Genomic DNA, 15,771 nt, shown 5'->3' with positions numbered 1-15,771 from the left:
AACCAATGTGTGAACACATCCTTTAGCAGAAAGATGAATCAGCATCTACAGTAGTTTAACACTGTTACCCTGGCTTTCATATAAGTGTCTTATGATATTTCATCCTATGCTCTTTTTACCAGAATAATGTAGCTAAAACACTGAGCAAATTGTGTTACTTAAACTTGGCTTAAGGTTTGAGTTCTCAGTTGTAATGGGAATGACGGGAATCTGCATGGAACAAAAGATTTCAGGTTTTTCTGGCTTCTCATAACTGCTCTACTGTGGTTTACTGTGGTTGCCAAGCAACGTGTTTCAAGGGACTCCTCATGGATATCACTGAACAGAAGAGCATTATATTTTACATCCAAAACTATTATGCTGGACTGAATTAGCATTAGTGTTGCGGTTTCAAACAACATATGAATTTATATCTTTCTTTCTTCTCCAGCTACTCTTTGTGGTCATGTTTGAACAGATTGAACAAGACAAGTCAATCTGGTTTTTGCAAGTAGTACTTGCCTTTAACTTTTGTTCTCCAGAGACAAAGCTTAAATGTGTTGACAATTTTATGACAGGACATTCATCCTTGTTTAGTTTGGTGTCGCCAGTGGTGAACTTCATTTCATCCTACCAGCAACAATTGTCTTTTGTGTCAAGATGAACTTCCCTGCCGTTTACTAGACCTCTGGCGTTGTCTGATGTATGTAAAGCAACATGAACTGTGGGGTTAATATCTATTCAACTGCACAGACAGCCCAGCAAGCATTTTTTTGTTTTTAAAAGATGTCCAATAGATGTTGTAAAAGTCATCTTGGCTAAAACAAGAGTAAATTTGGGCTGTCAGTGAAAATCTAATAGACGTCTCAGAATAGGCCAAAACTAGGCTAGGCAAAATAAAGAGAAATCAATGGCCGATGGCTACACATAAAAAGTCTGTTTAACCACTAGTCTTGTTTCGAGCTATTGTTAGATTTCTGTTAGATTTTCACTGACAGTCAAAGTTTAGCCTTGTTTTTGCCAAGCTGTCTATGTTTAGATGTCTATTAGATACTAAACACAATAATTGTTATCTGCGAGGTCTTGGTAAATGCAAATCTACCGACATAAATGAAAATGATGATTGATGAAATCCTGTCAATTTCCTTTCATAAATGACTGGAACTGGAAAGATGATCCTTTTTATCAACTCAAAGAATCTGTAAGAGAAAGAAATATATACAGTGTAAGTCCTAAAATCTATATATTTTATCTTGTTTAAGCATAAACACAGAAAGTACCAAAACCCAACTACTGTTTTTCCAATAAACCTTCAGATTGAAAGGTCATTTTGCTCCACAAAGGAAACATTATTGTCACGAAGAAGCTTTTCTCTTTCAGCTGAATCACAAGCAGCTGTAAAACCTTTTTCTGCTGATGTTCCTTGTACCCTAGAAAAGATTAATGAGACACACATGGACAAAAAATGTAAGTAGACTTTCTGTGGTCAAATTAGATCTGTATTGTCAGCAGAATTTTAAACTATCTTTGAGCGTAGGTGTAAAACATACATCAAATTGAGCAACTTACCATGCAATCTACTGTTCAACTTGTGCGTTTCCTGTGTAAAGTTAATAAGAGTGACCTCAGCAGCACATTTGCCAAAAAGACCACCCCTCCATCACTTCTATAAAACCCCAAACTTAGTCTTTAACGGCAGATGACACAGAATGTCTGTATTATCTTACAAGACTTTTGCTGGCTTCCTCAGTTTGTTGGTTTGTCTTGGAATGACTTTTGGTCCATATCTCAGTGGTAAGAACATGTTTAAATTTAATTTAATTGGAACAGGCTTCAGAATAATGACAAATCTTTGTTCCGTCACTTCATATCCAGAAGCAAAGTGTGGATCTTGTAAAGCAAGAGGATTCCTTGACCGTTCTTTGAGGGTAGTTGGAGGGTCAGAGGCTAGACATGGTTCCCATCCATGGCTGGTACATAAATTTTCTTCTTTACAGATTGCATAATTACATTTGCACTAAATGAAATAAATTCTAAAATCATCTACAGGTGTCTCTTAGGATCAGAGGATCACATTTCTGTGCTGCAGCTATCTTGACAGACCACTGGCTGTTGACTGCAGCTCACTGCTTTGCAAGTGTGTCCAAGTAGGTTCACTTATTTACTCATGATTAATCATAACGTTTGACCCTGTCAATGCTTCATTGACTTACTATTGAAAATAACTGCCTGCCCTAGGGACTTTTTGCACAGGATTGAGGCTGTAGCAGGTAATTTCAACCAAAGAAAAATTGACAGAGGGCAGAAAAGCTTCCAAGTAAAGACTATAAAATTCCATGAAAAGTACCAACGAAACTCACCCATGAGCTACGACATTGCTTTGCTTGAGATTAATGGACGCATTCACTTTGGCAAGTCATTCTTTTTGCAAGTCATACCTTTATATCAACTATAAAACTTTATTTTTTTATTAGAATTAAACATTTCAGATGTGTTTTCTTCACAGGTGATTATATTAAACCTGTTTGTCTGCCTAATCCCGGTGAGAGGTTTTTACCAATGACAATGTGTGTTGTTGGTGGATGGGGTCGTATTACAGAGAGTAAGAACTAATTTGAGCAACAGTGAATTCAAAATAATAACTTGAGAGAAAGATCTAGGGACAAAGCTGAAAAGGTCTGTTCTCTCTTTAGGAGGGTCGCTTTCTTCGGTTCTGCAGGAGGTGCATCTGGATCTGTTGGACCAAAGCAAATGTAAACACGTCATAAAAACTCTTAAACCAGGGCAGAAGACCTTCACAGTTATGTGTGCTGGCCCAGAAAGAGGAGGGAGAGATGCCTGTCAAGTATGTTGACAATAAAAAAGTTTCTCAAACATACCCATGGCCATTACTGATACCTTCATGACTAAAGTTTCCATCTGTCTTCCTCTACTTCAGGGGGATTCTGGGGGTCCTCTTCTCTGCCCCAGAGCAGATGGACGGTGGGTAGCTGTGGGGGTCACATCATGGGGTAAGGGCTGCGGTCGAAGTTGGAATAATAACAAGTTCAAACCCGGATCCAGAAGAGGCTCACCTGGAGTATTCACTGATGTCTTAATGTTCCTGTCATGGATCAAGTCAAATCTTAGAAAAGGTGAATGCTTAAGTTGAGTTAGAGTTTATAACCTGTTGTCATTTGCTATGAAACTCTATGTGCTGGTATGGTAAATAACTACACAAACAAAGTTTCTGTAAAATGTGTGGCTCTAAAATAAATGGCAACTTTATTACCAAACTCAATGTACTATAGGTTTGGACAGGTCTCTGTGCAGCGTACCTGATGGAGTGGTTGTTGGAAATGAAGGTGTCATCAGAAATCCAGTTCTTCCAGGACAAAGTTACAATAACAATGAGTGAGTAATATCTGATGTATCTTACATATTTTGATATGAAGCACAAAACCGGAAGCCTTTACACAATTTTTTTTTGGGGGCAGAATGTGTTTGTGGTTCATTCAAGTCACCACTGGTCAGCAAATTCTACTGAAGTTCATTGAGATTGACCTGGAGAATGACACCCAATGCCAAAACGACCAACTGACTGTGTATGTGGATGAAAGTAGGCAAATTGGTGAGGGGTAGAAAGAATGATAGAAATTATGACTTGGTATATTTGAGGTTTGATGTTTTATCTTGCTCACCAGGACGGTTCTGTGGTAGTCAGCCTCCTTCCCCGATTCTTATTGGTGCTTCCCATAATGTCAAAGTACAATTTGCATCTGACATAAGCAGCACAGGTGCAGGATTCACAATCCAGTTCAGTGGTGTTCCTGAGGACTACAGTTTTGGTGAGTTGAATCTGTCAGACTGATTTCTTAAGCTCTTGTTGTTGTGCAATATTTTTTCAAATTCTTGTCAATGTTCAAATTCTTTGAAGGTAACAGAATAAACATGCTTGAGAAATTCAGAATCCTCAAACCTGTTTGGTAACAGTACAGTGACAATACAGAATGAGTTGTGCTATTGAAGTCATTGGGTTTCACCATACTGTACATTGCTTGGATGATTGAAATAACATGTTTGCACACTGTGTACTTCATTAGCATGCTTGCACAGGCCTACTGTTGTATTTTCGAGCATTTACATATCTGTGTATCCATAGAGGTCCAGAAACCTTCCACCCTTAATGTACTCTTCTTAGCAGCCCATGTTGTGCTTGACTTATCTGTTGGTTTCATCACCTGGACTGCAAGGTCTGCTTAGCTCCCCAGTCAGATTGTAAGGCAGTAGGCAACCCCAGTAGAATTAATTGTGTTTTTACACTGCAGCCATTCAGGCTCCATAGAGGGTAGAGAATCTTATCTCAAAGGAACCATTTCCATAGTTGCATGTCTGCCAGGGGGCATCCACCAATTCGGAGCAAGTTCGTAGAAGGTAAGAGCGTGGTTCAAATCACCCCCCTGCTCCCCTCGGTATGACCCTTGCCAGACAGAAATGTGACACTGTGGTGCAACGTCATCGGCCGGGCTCCATTCCACCAGTTTCTCCTTTTGTGTTTGTGCAGGGGCTGAATGTGGAACAGTAGTGCTGCTAGAGCCCAAGGGGGCTGTAAAAAGTCCCGCCTATCCACAAGCCTACAGCAACAACAGCCTTTGCCGGTGGGTCATCTATGCCCCGAAGGGCCACATAGTTAAGGTAAAAACAACTCTGTAGCCCCTGTGTTGGCTCAGTCGGTGCCTGGTGGCTCCTCTGTCCAGTCGTGACCAGTCTGTCCGGTCATGAATGCATGCATGCAGTGAGATTGGAGGCTCTGATCAGTTTCACTGCAAGAGAAAATGTGATACTCAATTAGACTTCAAAGAGCGACACTGTGACGTTACTGCAGACAGGTAGTTACTAAATGCAATGTAGATATAATTTTTGAAAATTACATATCTGCAAGTGTCAGAAGCACTAAATTGAACTATGTCCCCCCATAATCACTGTTTGCTATTTTCTAACATGCTTTTTGCAATATAATAACACTATTATATACTTTTAAGCTCGACTTTGATGACTTTGATCTTGAGGAGTCAGAGGACTGTGAATATGATTCACTCACAGTGTTTGGAGACACTGATGGCAAGGATGAAATAGGTAAAAGAATTATTAAGCAATAGATAAGAATTTGTTTTGTTTTAATTTAAACAGAACTACATGCTAATGCTCATGGAGTTGGTTAAATCTCTTGTTTTTAAAAGAAGTTTCTTATTAAAAATATAGAAAATATTACTGATATTTTTAAACAATTGTTTTGTATGTACTAAACTACAGTAAAACATTTTAGGATTTTTTGATGAATAGAAAGCTGAAAATGACAGTATTTTAAAAACAAAATCTGACAAATAAAAAAAAGTCTTTACAAATAAAAATGTGCTGATCTAAAACGTTGTAACTCTTTAGGTTTATTTTATCATTAACAATGCAAATGTTACAGAGTCAGAAGTCTTATGTTTCAAGCACTGTCTGTGTTACAGTGTCACTGTTATCAGTTACACAGGGAAAAAATGCAGCATTATGGGAAATGTAGTCAGTGCTGTGCTATTTATTTTGTTGTTGTTTATTTTAAGTGGCAGTATGTGGCCAGAGCATTCCTCCAGCTGTCCTCAGCTACAATCACATAATGTATCTGCAGTTCAACACAGACAGCACCATCTCTGCCCGCGGTTTCAGTGCCTCCCTATCTTTTATCAGTGAAAAAGGTGAGAGTCAACATGAGGAAAAAACGTTCAATGCAGGTGTTCAAATTTCAACCAAGCAAACCTGACCCACAGGTAACCTACTATATAAACACACTACCGGACATCAAAATATTTGTGCTTACTCAAAAGGTCAACAATAAAGTCAAATCGTTAAAGGAATGTTATTAGTTCATTTTCACAATTTATTTATTTATTTATTTTTTTTTTTAGAAAATAGGCCTATTTTACAAATCCCATATACACTCAGAAATAAAAGTACAAAATCTGTCACTGGGGTGGAACCTTTTTAATAGATACATTTTTGTACCATACAGGTGGATGTTAGTAAAGTACCTTCTTGGTACTCTATTGTATCTTTAAGGTTCACTTTTGTACATTTAAGGTATACTATGAGATACTATGCTGAACACAAAAGAAGATATTTTGAAGACAGCTGGAAACCTGTAATAATTAAGTGCATATATTTGTTTTTCCTACTATGGAAGTAGATGGTTAAAGTTTTTTTTATTGCTTTCTTCAAAATATCTTTTTTAGTGTTTAACTGAAGAAAGAAACAAATACAAGTTTTGTAAACACCTGAGTGTGAGTAAATATTGAGTTAATTTTCCTTTAACACCGTTATGTTTTTCTATTTTTGAATCAATTCAGTCGATCTACAGGTCTGGTGGAAGCATTTTTAACTTAGCATAAATCAATAATAAATAAGAGGTAATGATAATTTTCATATTCAATATAGTGAGCTAGTGCTTTAAACAGTTGTTTTACCATTTTTGATTACATTTAGTCAATCTCCAAGTCTGATAGGAGCACTTTTAGCTTAGCTTAGCATTAAATCAATAATAAATAAGAGTTAATGATAGTTTTCCTGTTCAATATAGTGAGCTAGTCCTTTAAATAGTTAAGTTTTACCATTTTTAAATCCATTCAGTCAATCTCCAGGTCTAGCAGGAGCACTTTTAGCTTAGCTTAGCATAAATCAATAATAAAAAAAAGAGTTCATGATAGTTTTCCTGTTCAATATAATGAACTAGTCTTTTAAATAGATGAGTTTTACCATTTTTAAACCCGTTCAGTCAAGCTTTTACTTTGCATTTTACTCAACTTTTAGCTTAGTTTAGCATAAATTAACAATAAAAAAAGTTACTGATAATTTTCCAATTCAATATAGTTCCTAGCCATGTCAACCTATAAAATAGAAGCTTTTCATTTTTCGTCGGTCTTAGCACACGATGTAACAAAAGAAGAGTCTAGAAAGAAACTGTCAAAACTTTTTTAAACATTTTAGAGCGAGATGCTACTGATCTAATCTAATTCAATGATTTATGACCCAGAGATCAGCTGAATGGATTTCCAAAAATTTGGAGTATTTCTTTAAAACAAGTTTTTAACAGATCACCTTTTATACAACAAAGACATAATAATAAGGCTATCAAGTAGCTTTCTAGTTAACTCAAATTACTAAGCCTTTTTTGACACCACTGTTTTTGTAACCACAGACTTCTGCTGTGTGAAATGATGACAAAACGATAAGGCCCTAAATATCACATTTCCTTGCAGATCTCCGAGAGACGGTGTATGAAGATCAGGGGGAGGAAGCAGATGATGATAGCAGAGTTATCTCACCACATTTGCAGGCTGGTTTGTCCTTTGTGCTCTCCACAGTGAGCTTTAAAACAGGCTCTTGTTTTAGGGGATCTTTAGAATGTTAGGAATCCAGCCGGAGTCATGTCAAATGTGTAAAATAAGAGAACATTACAAACGTATCTATCTCTGAACAGATTGTGTGGGTGTATTTGGTTTACCACAAGTATTCATGCTAGTGTTCACTCCTCAGCTTTGTGCGGAATGCCTGATGTTACTGATGCCTCTGGACTGGATGGCCTGAAGAGCGCAGAGGATGATGGGAAAGTGCCTTGGCTGTGGCACGTGAGCATTAGTTTGGATTCAGGCCACCACTGCAACGGGGTGATCATCCAGGCACAATGGATCCTCACTAATGCACACTGTGTTAATGACCTGTGAGTAATGCTAGAAACAATAAAAAAGCTGTTTTCTTTAGAGCTCCTAAGGGCACATGATGATGGAGGAAAGTTACATTTCAATGCTTTTGTGCTCCCTCGCAAAAAGCATTACATTTCCTGAAGAAACTTTGCATTTTGTCATAAAGTATAACAGTCGATAGCAACAATGTTATATTCTCTACCAAATTCTTGTCTTCCTTCAAAAAAAAAACAAAAAAAAAAGTTCTTACAAAAGTATTGAATTATCTTCTACAATAAGTGCATTCTATTGAGAAATAGATGACTCTTTTTGATGGGTCGCAAATGTATTGTGTTCTCTAAAGCAACTTTGAGCTCACTTGCAAAAGTAGTGCATTCCCCTGAGAAATGTTGCATTATCTCATAAAACATTTTCATTCTCTCGTAAAAGTATCCAAGCAGGCACCTTGCTGTAAAAAAAAATAAACGTAAAAAAACAAGTCAAAAATGTAAATTAATTTAATATTAAAACCTTGACGTCCATTTGACATGACCACTAAAATGACAACTCAAAAAGTATTATAATGTAAGAAAAGTTTTACTCATATGAAAGCTTCACTTATGAATCAAAAATTTACAATGCATTTTGTATCCCTATATGCAAACTACCTTGATTTTAAAACTACTCTGCATAAAACATTGGCATCAAAAAACTTCAAAACATCAAAACAAAAAACTTTTTCGATGTTAATTTGATGTTGTTTTGGCATCAATGTAGTCAAATAATTTCAAAATTGATTTGTATTTTGCGAAGTTTACATATAAATTAATTTAGAAAGATCATGTGCTTATGATTGACCACAGTTGGTCCAGCTTTAGCTAACACATGATTCACCAATTAGACGATTCCTAATTCAATATAAATGACCGTAATAAATAACCAAAGTTTCTTACCTCAGTTATCTTCATCTTGAAGAACCCCCCGTCACTGTTGAAGGCATTCTCCCCCAACCGACTCCCCAATATTTCCCTCTCTTTACAGATGGGATGGCAGACCAAACCAAAGGTTACCATTGGCCAACTTTGGCCAGCAGACCCTACTTTGGGCACCTCTGCTTTAGAGCAAAATGGGTGGACTGGTAGTATTTACACTGATGCAATTTCGCTGTTTTATGATTATGCCTGGTATTACAATTTTGCTACGATTATAAAATTCTTCTGTCGTCTTCAATCTGCGAAACCAAGCGTTTTGAAAACATTAAAGATCCTGTTTTAGTTTGGAAATGCTGATATTTTATTCAGTATGGACAGGATAAAACACAAACGTTTATTAACTAATGCTTGTCTGGCTCACACTCTAGTATTCTAGACTATTGAGTTGTGTTCTCTGATTCGTCAAATCATTCTTATATGACCATAACACAACCGGTAGACTGCAAGTATGGATGCTGGCAAAATATCTACATGGCCAGTGAGCAGAATGATCACATATTGTGCATTTTAGCCAATTTAGTGAAAATGGAGAGCATTTTTCTAAAACACACTAGTGCCTCTGCCTCTCAAGTTTTACTGTCCTGCACAGTTTAGCTCCAACCATAATCTAACTTACCAATCTGATGCTTTCCTGTAAATCCGGAAGACAGTATTTAGCTTGTTTGCGTTTGAGAACAGAGATGAGGTTCTCAAGGTGAATGCGTACCTTGGCTTTAAGCAGGCCTGTGCAGAGACCGTCCAAAGGGCATGTGCAGGATAAATTTTTTGAAGAGCGGGCTGGGGGGGTGTTTGTTGGGGGTGTTAAGGGTCTGGCTTAAATGGTCAAACAACAAAAAATAAGATAAAGAATCTTGGTGTGACTCTGGAGTCAGATCTGAGTTTCAACAGTCATGTCAAAGCAGTCAGTAAATCAGCATACTATCATCTCAAAAACATTGCAAGAATCAGATGCTTTGTTTCTAGTGAAGACTTAGAGAAACTTGTTGATGCTTTTATCGACAGCAGGGTGGATTACTGTAACGGCCTCCTCACTGGCCTTCCCAAAAAGACAGTCAGACAGTTGCAGCTCATCCAGAACGCTGCGGCCAGGATTCTGACCAGAAGCAGGAAATCAGAGCACATCACACCTGTCCTCAGGTCTCTACACTGGCTCCCAGTTACATTCAGAATAGAGTTTAAAGTATTATTACTGGTCTATAAATCACTAAATGGTGTAGGACCTAAATGCATTACAGATATGCTCACTGAATACAAACCCAACAGATCACTCAGATCTGTAGGATCATATAAACTAGAAACTCCAAGAGTTCAGTCAAAGCAGGGTGAATCTGCCTTCAGCCACTATGCCCCCCGCTGCTGGAATTAGCTTCCAGAAATGATCAGATCTGCTCCAACATTAGGCACATTCCAATCGAGACTGAAAACACATCTGTTTAGCTATGCCTTTACTGTATGAGCACTGTGCTCTGTCCGACAGATCACACTATTATGTTTTTTATTTTCGTTTTTCATTCTTTTATAACCTACTTTAACTCATTTTTATTTGTTTTTATCTGTTTTTAATAATTTATATTGTCTGCATGTTATGTTCCTAAACTTCTCTTTTTTTATTCCTGTTTATGTAAAGCACTTTGAATTGCCACTGTGTATGAAATGTGCTATATAAATAAACTTGCCTTGCCTTGCCTTGTTTGGATGTATTAATTACAATTGCACCCTGCAGGAAAGCCAATTTTGAGAGCTGGAGTTGCTATGAGTTTCTAAAGCTGTTTGTCTTCATTTATTTAGTCTATAAAATAATGAACTATTTTTTTAATACAAGTGTTGATTTTTTTGCAGGGATGAAAGACTTCTGAGAATTTTATCAGTGACAGCACATGGTTTAAATAAACAGGTGAGAATGACACTTCCACCAACAACATACCACCAACAGGAAAGTGACTTCAATGTTTTTAACAGGAAGTAGCAATGTTGATCTGCTATCAATGCATCAATCTCATCTCTTAAAGCGACCGTTCGCCCCAAAAAACATTATAAACTCAATAATCTCTTCCTTAGACCCGTGAGGTGTTCAGAGTATTCGTAAACCCTCAATTCAACTCCTCTTCTCTGGACTATAACGTGGCTTTGCTTCAGCTCAGCTCTCCATTAAATCTCAGTGGAAGAACACAGCCTGCTTGTCTACCCTCTGCTGGTCAGGAAATCCCACCCTCTCTCCAGTGCTGGACTCCAGTGTGGACCGGCCAAATGTGTACGTCACCCGTCTGCCTTCACAAGCTGAGTGCTATGATAGTTACACAATAGTCTGACTTGGAGGAATTTCATATCTGCGTATATATCATAAGCAAGCATGACTTTCACAATCACTTGTTGAATAAACTGAAAGCTGACCTCTGGCTGAACTTTCAAAACTTTACACAAAGCAAATTTGAGATTTTTCTACTGCACATTTTGCACTCTGCAGACCTTTCGGTGAATGTTATGCACTCTTTTTTAGCAGGACATGAGCAGTGGCTAAAAATATCTGTGATGGAACGCGCAGTGTGTGAACAACACCAAAGAACTAGGCTGACACCTACTTTGCTGTGTGCTGGACTGAGCAGTGGAGATTCAGGCGTGGTGAGGAGCTGCTGTAAAGTATTGCTGAACACTTCCTGTTTGCTAGTAAGGAATGTAAAAGAAGAAATGCTGACCTCTAGTGGCTATGTTTGATAATTGTTTAAAATCCCACTCTTAAAGGGATAGTTCCCACAAAAACAAACATTTTGTCAACGTTTTCTAATCCACTTGTTCTGAACTGGTTTTAGTTTCTTTCATCTGTTGAACACAAAGTATGATGTACTGAAGAATGTTGGAGAAAAACAGCCATTGATTTGGACAGTATTTTTTTTATTATTAATGGCTGCTTTTCCCCCCCAACATACTTCAGAATAACCCATTTTGTGTTCCAAAGTAGATATCAATTCATAAAGGTCTAGTGAGTATATAAAAGTGGGCAAATAAAATTTTGGTGAACTATCTTTTCATTTAATGAAGTCTCTCAACAACAGACTTCAATACCTTTAAAAACAATGCAAAAATGAACAATATAATATTAAGTTTAGAGATAGAAAACTGACAGTATAAAACTACAAAACTAGCGGTTTACTCTAGTTTGTTTTTAAAGTGTACTTTCATTCATTCATTTTCCTTCGGCTTTGTCCCTTATTTATCAGGGGTCACCATAGCGGAATGAATCGCCAACTAATACAGCATATGTTTCACACAGCAGATGATCTTCCAGCCACAACCCAGTACTGGGAAACATCTATACACTCACACATTCACTCACGCACTCATAAACTAAGGCCAATTTTGTTGACCTAATTTACCTATATCGCATGTCATGGACTGTGAGGGAAACTAGAGAACCCGGAGGCAGGCCCACCGCTTGTGGTCACCCCAATATGACCTTAAGGTACATTAATAGAAGAAGCTGTATAAATAATATTGTGGCTCAAATAGGAACATGAATAAATAATATTATTAGGGTCTATATATTGAGTGTGTGTGTTTATAGTAATGCCTTTTGTTCATTTGTTTGTTTAATTAATTAATTAATTCATTCATTCATTCATTTTAGACATGGCATATACCATATGCTGTACAATAAAAGTATGTAAAAAATAACTAAAAAGTTATTTATATATATGAAAAGTGTTTTTCAACTTTTTGATTTTATTGAATTTGAATTTATTGATTTCTTTAGGAATTGATTGCGATATATTAAAATTTATTAATTAAATGAATTAAAACCACATTTTTTCTTTTACCAGAAACAAGAATATAACATTGAATGAATACATTATTTTCATTATTATACAATTTTATTACAATTATTATTAAATTATAAGATTTATAAGATTATAGGAACTGGCATAGACTTGAACCAGCAACCTTATTGCTGTGAGGCGACAGTGCTAACCACTGAGCCACTGTGCCACCAAAGTGTATAGATAAACTTGAAAAAATATGTGCTACAGGTATTTAATTAAAATTTAACTAGAGAAGGTTAACTGGTAAACTATCAGTATACTTTTATACACAGAAAAAAGACTTGCAATCATTTATTAAAGTAATTTGAAATGAGGTCACATTTTTTCATGCAAAAATGTTCCAAAATCCAAATCTACTGTACATAAATCTATTAGGTGTAGCTGTACTGCTCAGTTCCAAAAACAAAACCCATAGCTGTGAACTAGTTGTGTATTTAAAGTAATACAATTATAACTGTCATTCACTCACCCTTTACTTGCTCCAAAACCAGCCTGATCTCTCGAGGAAACATATCTATTTTACATTTTGTCAGTTTAGTGGCTAATTTGTTTTAATTCTTACAAGTTCAGTTGTATGTAAATGTAAGATTTTAGGTGTGGCACCCAACCCCACTCTTAAACCCAACCATCCTTGAGATTGAGCGAATTGAACTAGATAGTACGAATGAGATCATACAAATTCATACGAATTAGCCACTCAATCAAAAAGTTACAAACTGCTGTAAGATTGTGTTGCCAAAACTATATTAGTTTCCATCTTCTGTTCTGCTAAACATAAAAGAAGAGTTTTGAAGAATGCTGGTAACCAAAATATTTTGTTGCCCATTGACTTTCAATGTACAGACAAAACAACATTTTTCAAAATGTATTTTTTTGATCCATGTAGAAATTTTGAAGGTCAGCGATAAACAGACATTTAAAAAAAGTTAGTATGATTTTTGCTAATATACTGTAGCTTATTCTTGTCTGTTTCACAGCCTTACTGGAACAGTGGATCTCTCTATTGTCTGACAAACACATCTGGTGTTGTTCTGATGGGACTCAAGAGTTGGGGAGAAACTTATGGTGGAACGCAGAAGCCTGCGGTTTATTCTTCAGTTCCAGCCACAATGCATTGGATCTCGCAAATGTTGAACACAGAGTGAAAACTCAAAGTTATTAGCATAAAAGCCGCTGTGATTCAATGCTGATAATTAGTCGACATCAATATTTTTAATCGACTAATCATTTTATATTATTTTACCTTTTAATTGTCATTTTCATGCTTTAATTAATAAAAAATGAGCAGTGCGAATAGTGTCATTCAAATAGTCAGCAGTGACCAGCCTCTGAAATGCTACACAGAGTTATCATACACTGAAAAAAATGTTGTCTGCAAAATTGTTGTAAACTATTTATTTGTGTTGAATTTAAGCAAACAAATTAAATTTAGTAATGTTTAACTTAAAGAGCCCATATTATGGGTTTTTGAAAATGCCCTTCCATGAACTGTGTAACAGCTCTAAGTGAAGTGAAGTATCCAGCTAAGGCTTAAATCTGTAAGTGTACAGTGTTTATAACTGTTGATTTATCTATAAAAGAGTCGACTCATAGTGCTTCAAATGAGTTGTCTTGATAACGAGTCATTAGGTGTTTCGCGATGACGTGATAACGAAACCAAGTAATTGCATGCGCAAACCCGGGAGATTTGAAACCTGCGGCCCCGCCCTCTAACACAGAAAATGACACACACACACACACACACACATGCCGGTCAAATGAAGTCGCAAAGTGCAAATGGATATTATTGAGTCTTTACCCAAAGATGAAACCTCAGCATTATAGCCCAGCCTTGAGCAGTTTGAGTGCTTCTGGAAACTAAATGCTACAAAGAATACTTCATCTGCCGTTTGTTAAAGGAGGGCTATGACTATGTCAGAACCTGGATCGGTTTCTTCCTCCATTTCTCAAGTGTAACTACGTGCGATTAAAGTTGTTGGCTCGTTTACTCTAGCTTGCAAATGTATTTAGTTGTGATTTGTTACTTGTAACCGCGTGTACTGTATCAAGTTAACTTGCTATATTGTCATATCGAATGTAAAGCCACGTTAAAAATGCAACACGTGCCGCTTTGTTTACGGACCTCCATGGAGGAGGGTAATGTGTGTGTGTGTGTGTGGGTTGTGTCCTCCTCTGAGGAGGGCAATGTGTATATGTGCGTGTGTGTGAAAAGAGCAGAGTGTGACAAGCTAGGAGATCTCCTCGCCAGTTCTTGGAGTTTTTGCTCCATAAAATAGTTAGTCGTCAGTATTTTCAAGTCCATCGTCTGTATTTGCATTTACCCACTGGCAGCCAAAATCCAGGCCTTACACTATGAAACGTGTATGCACTGTGACTACTTTTATATTGTTGATTAGCTGCTGGGCATTTCACTCTGTCTGGCACTGAAGGCAGTCAGTATCAACCAATCGCAACAGACTGTCATCGGTCCAATCAGCGCAGATTAGCTTCGCACTAAGGAGGGGTTTGGGAATAAATGAATCACTGGACGATTCATACGGGAGTTGCTGGGATAATTAGGTAAAAATAAATGCAGATTACAAGATAATGAAAGTGTTTTTTGACCTTGCATGCATATTAGACTGTTGTTGGAGACCCTTACAAACAAAATATGACCCTATTTTATGTATAATATAGGCTCTTGAATTTGTTTGTTTAAATCCAGCCCAAACGAATTGTTTACAACCACTTAACTTAAAATATTTTAGTAAAAAAAAGGAATCATCTTTGAATATTTTTTTTTCAGTGTAACACATACTCATTAGAAATATGTGCCCAGTGCTACATTTTTTGAGAACCCACAAATATGTACCCTGGACTATGTGTTTTTGCATTTTTTTTGACAAACCCACACACTCCCTTCCCTAAACCCAACCAATAGTGTTCTCAAAAGCAAATAAAAGAGAAAAGCTATCACGACCAAATGTTTCTATATCAATATGGGTTTCATTTTCCTTGGTTTCTGGAACTGTCCTTCGCCAGACTCGAACCCTGGGCTGCTTTTTTTTACACCCAAACTCTGCTGCTGTGCATGGTGAGGTACTGAGCCAACCAGTTACAGCAGAAAAGCCTTTCATACAGAGGTAAGCAGTCAGCGGTAATACCCAGTAGCATTCGTTTTACACACAAAATGCAGCCAATTTGTACCATATTTGTTGGTTCTCAAAGATATAACCCTGGGCGCATTTTCCCAATGAGAAAGTATTTTGAAGTAAGATAAGATGTTTGTGTGTTGTCTTCAAATAA

General features: G+C 37.0%; 1 protein-coding gene and 1 long non-coding RNA gene across 7 annotated transcripts in view; one reads left to right on the top strand and one right to left on the bottom strand.

Annotated features, from left to right (window-relative positions):
* The first annotated feature begins 1,663 nt into the window (after positions 1 to 1,663).
* Positions 1,664 to 13,774, top strand: LOC101884131 (ovochymase-2). 3 transcript variants are annotated; one of them, XR_012400330.1, is made up of 19 exons: positions 1,664 to 1,773; positions 1,855 to 1,952; positions 2,029 to 2,126; positions 2,218 to 2,390; positions 2,486 to 2,581; positions 2,673 to 2,824; positions 2,918 to 3,113; positions 3,270 to 3,372; positions 3,456 to 3,589; positions 3,663 to 3,806; positions 4,523 to 4,653; positions 5,001 to 5,094; positions 5,568 to 5,699; positions 7,257 to 7,333; positions 7,534 to 7,717; positions 10,511 to 10,565; positions 10,730 to 10,922; positions 11,169 to 11,290; positions 13,464 to 13,774. XR_012400330.1 is itself a non-coding variant. In XM_021470656.3 (19 exons), the coding sequence occupies exons 1-19, from the start codon at positions 1,689 to 1,691 to the stop codon at positions 13,629 to 13,631; spliced, it is 2,439 nt and encodes an 812-aa protein (XP_021326331.3). In that variant the 5' UTR covers positions 1,664 to 1,688; the 3' UTR covers positions 13,632 to 13,774. The 3 variants fall into 3 exon arrangements, 1 of the variants encoding a protein (XP_021326331.3); XM_021470656.3 differs by having other exon boundaries at positions 7,257 to 7,337; XR_012400331.1 differs by having other exon boundaries at positions 1,677 to 1,773; positions 2,469 to 2,581.
* LOC141380935 (uncharacterized) overlaps positions 2,417 to 15,771 on the bottom strand; it is a 24,225-nt gene continuing 10,870 nt past the window's right edge. Inside the window, exons 1-9 of one of the 4 annotated variants that reach the window (XR_012400338.1) lie at positions 8,691 to 8,910; positions 8,059 to 8,148; positions 7,502 to 7,727; positions 7,323 to 7,394; positions 3,660 to 4,781; positions 3,297 to 3,559; positions 3,054 to 3,082; positions 2,859 to 2,969; positions 2,417 to 2,713 (exon numbers count right to left, since the gene is read on the bottom strand). This is a non-coding gene — a long non-coding RNA (uncharacterized lncRNA). Of the gene's footprint in view, positions 2,714 to 2,858; positions 2,970 to 3,053; positions 3,083 to 3,296; positions 3,560 to 3,633; positions 4,782 to 7,322; positions 7,395 to 7,501; positions 7,728 to 8,058; positions 8,149 to 8,690; positions 8,911 to 15,771 lie in introns of those variants that run through there. The other 3 variants (XR_012400337.1, XR_012400339.1, XR_012400340.1) reach the window with 3 other exon arrangements.

This window comes from Danio rerio, chromosome 25 (genome assembly GCF_049306965.1).
Source record: "Danio rerio strain Tuebingen ecotype United States chromosome 25, GRCz12tu, whole genome shotgun sequence".
In the NCBI taxonomy this organism is placed as follows: domain Eukaryota; kingdom Metazoa; phylum Chordata; class Actinopteri; order Cypriniformes; family Danionidae; genus Danio; species Danio rerio.
Note: the sequence above shows the minus strand (reverse complement) of the source record. Positions and strands in the feature narration are given on the sequence as shown.

Coding starts and splice junctions, on each gene's coding strand:
- LOC101884131 (XM_021470656.3), top strand. CDS start 1,689: ATGTCTGTATTATCTTACAAGACTTTTGCTGGCTTCCTCAGTTTGTTG. Junction 2,825..2,917: donor GAGGGAGAGATGCCTGTCAA/GTATGTTGACAA, acceptor CCTCTACTTCAG/GGGGATTCTGGGGGTCCTCT. Junction 11,291..13,463: donor GCAGTGGAGATTCAGGCGTG/GTGAGGAGCTGC, acceptor TCTGTTTCACAG/CCTTACTGGAACAGTGGATC.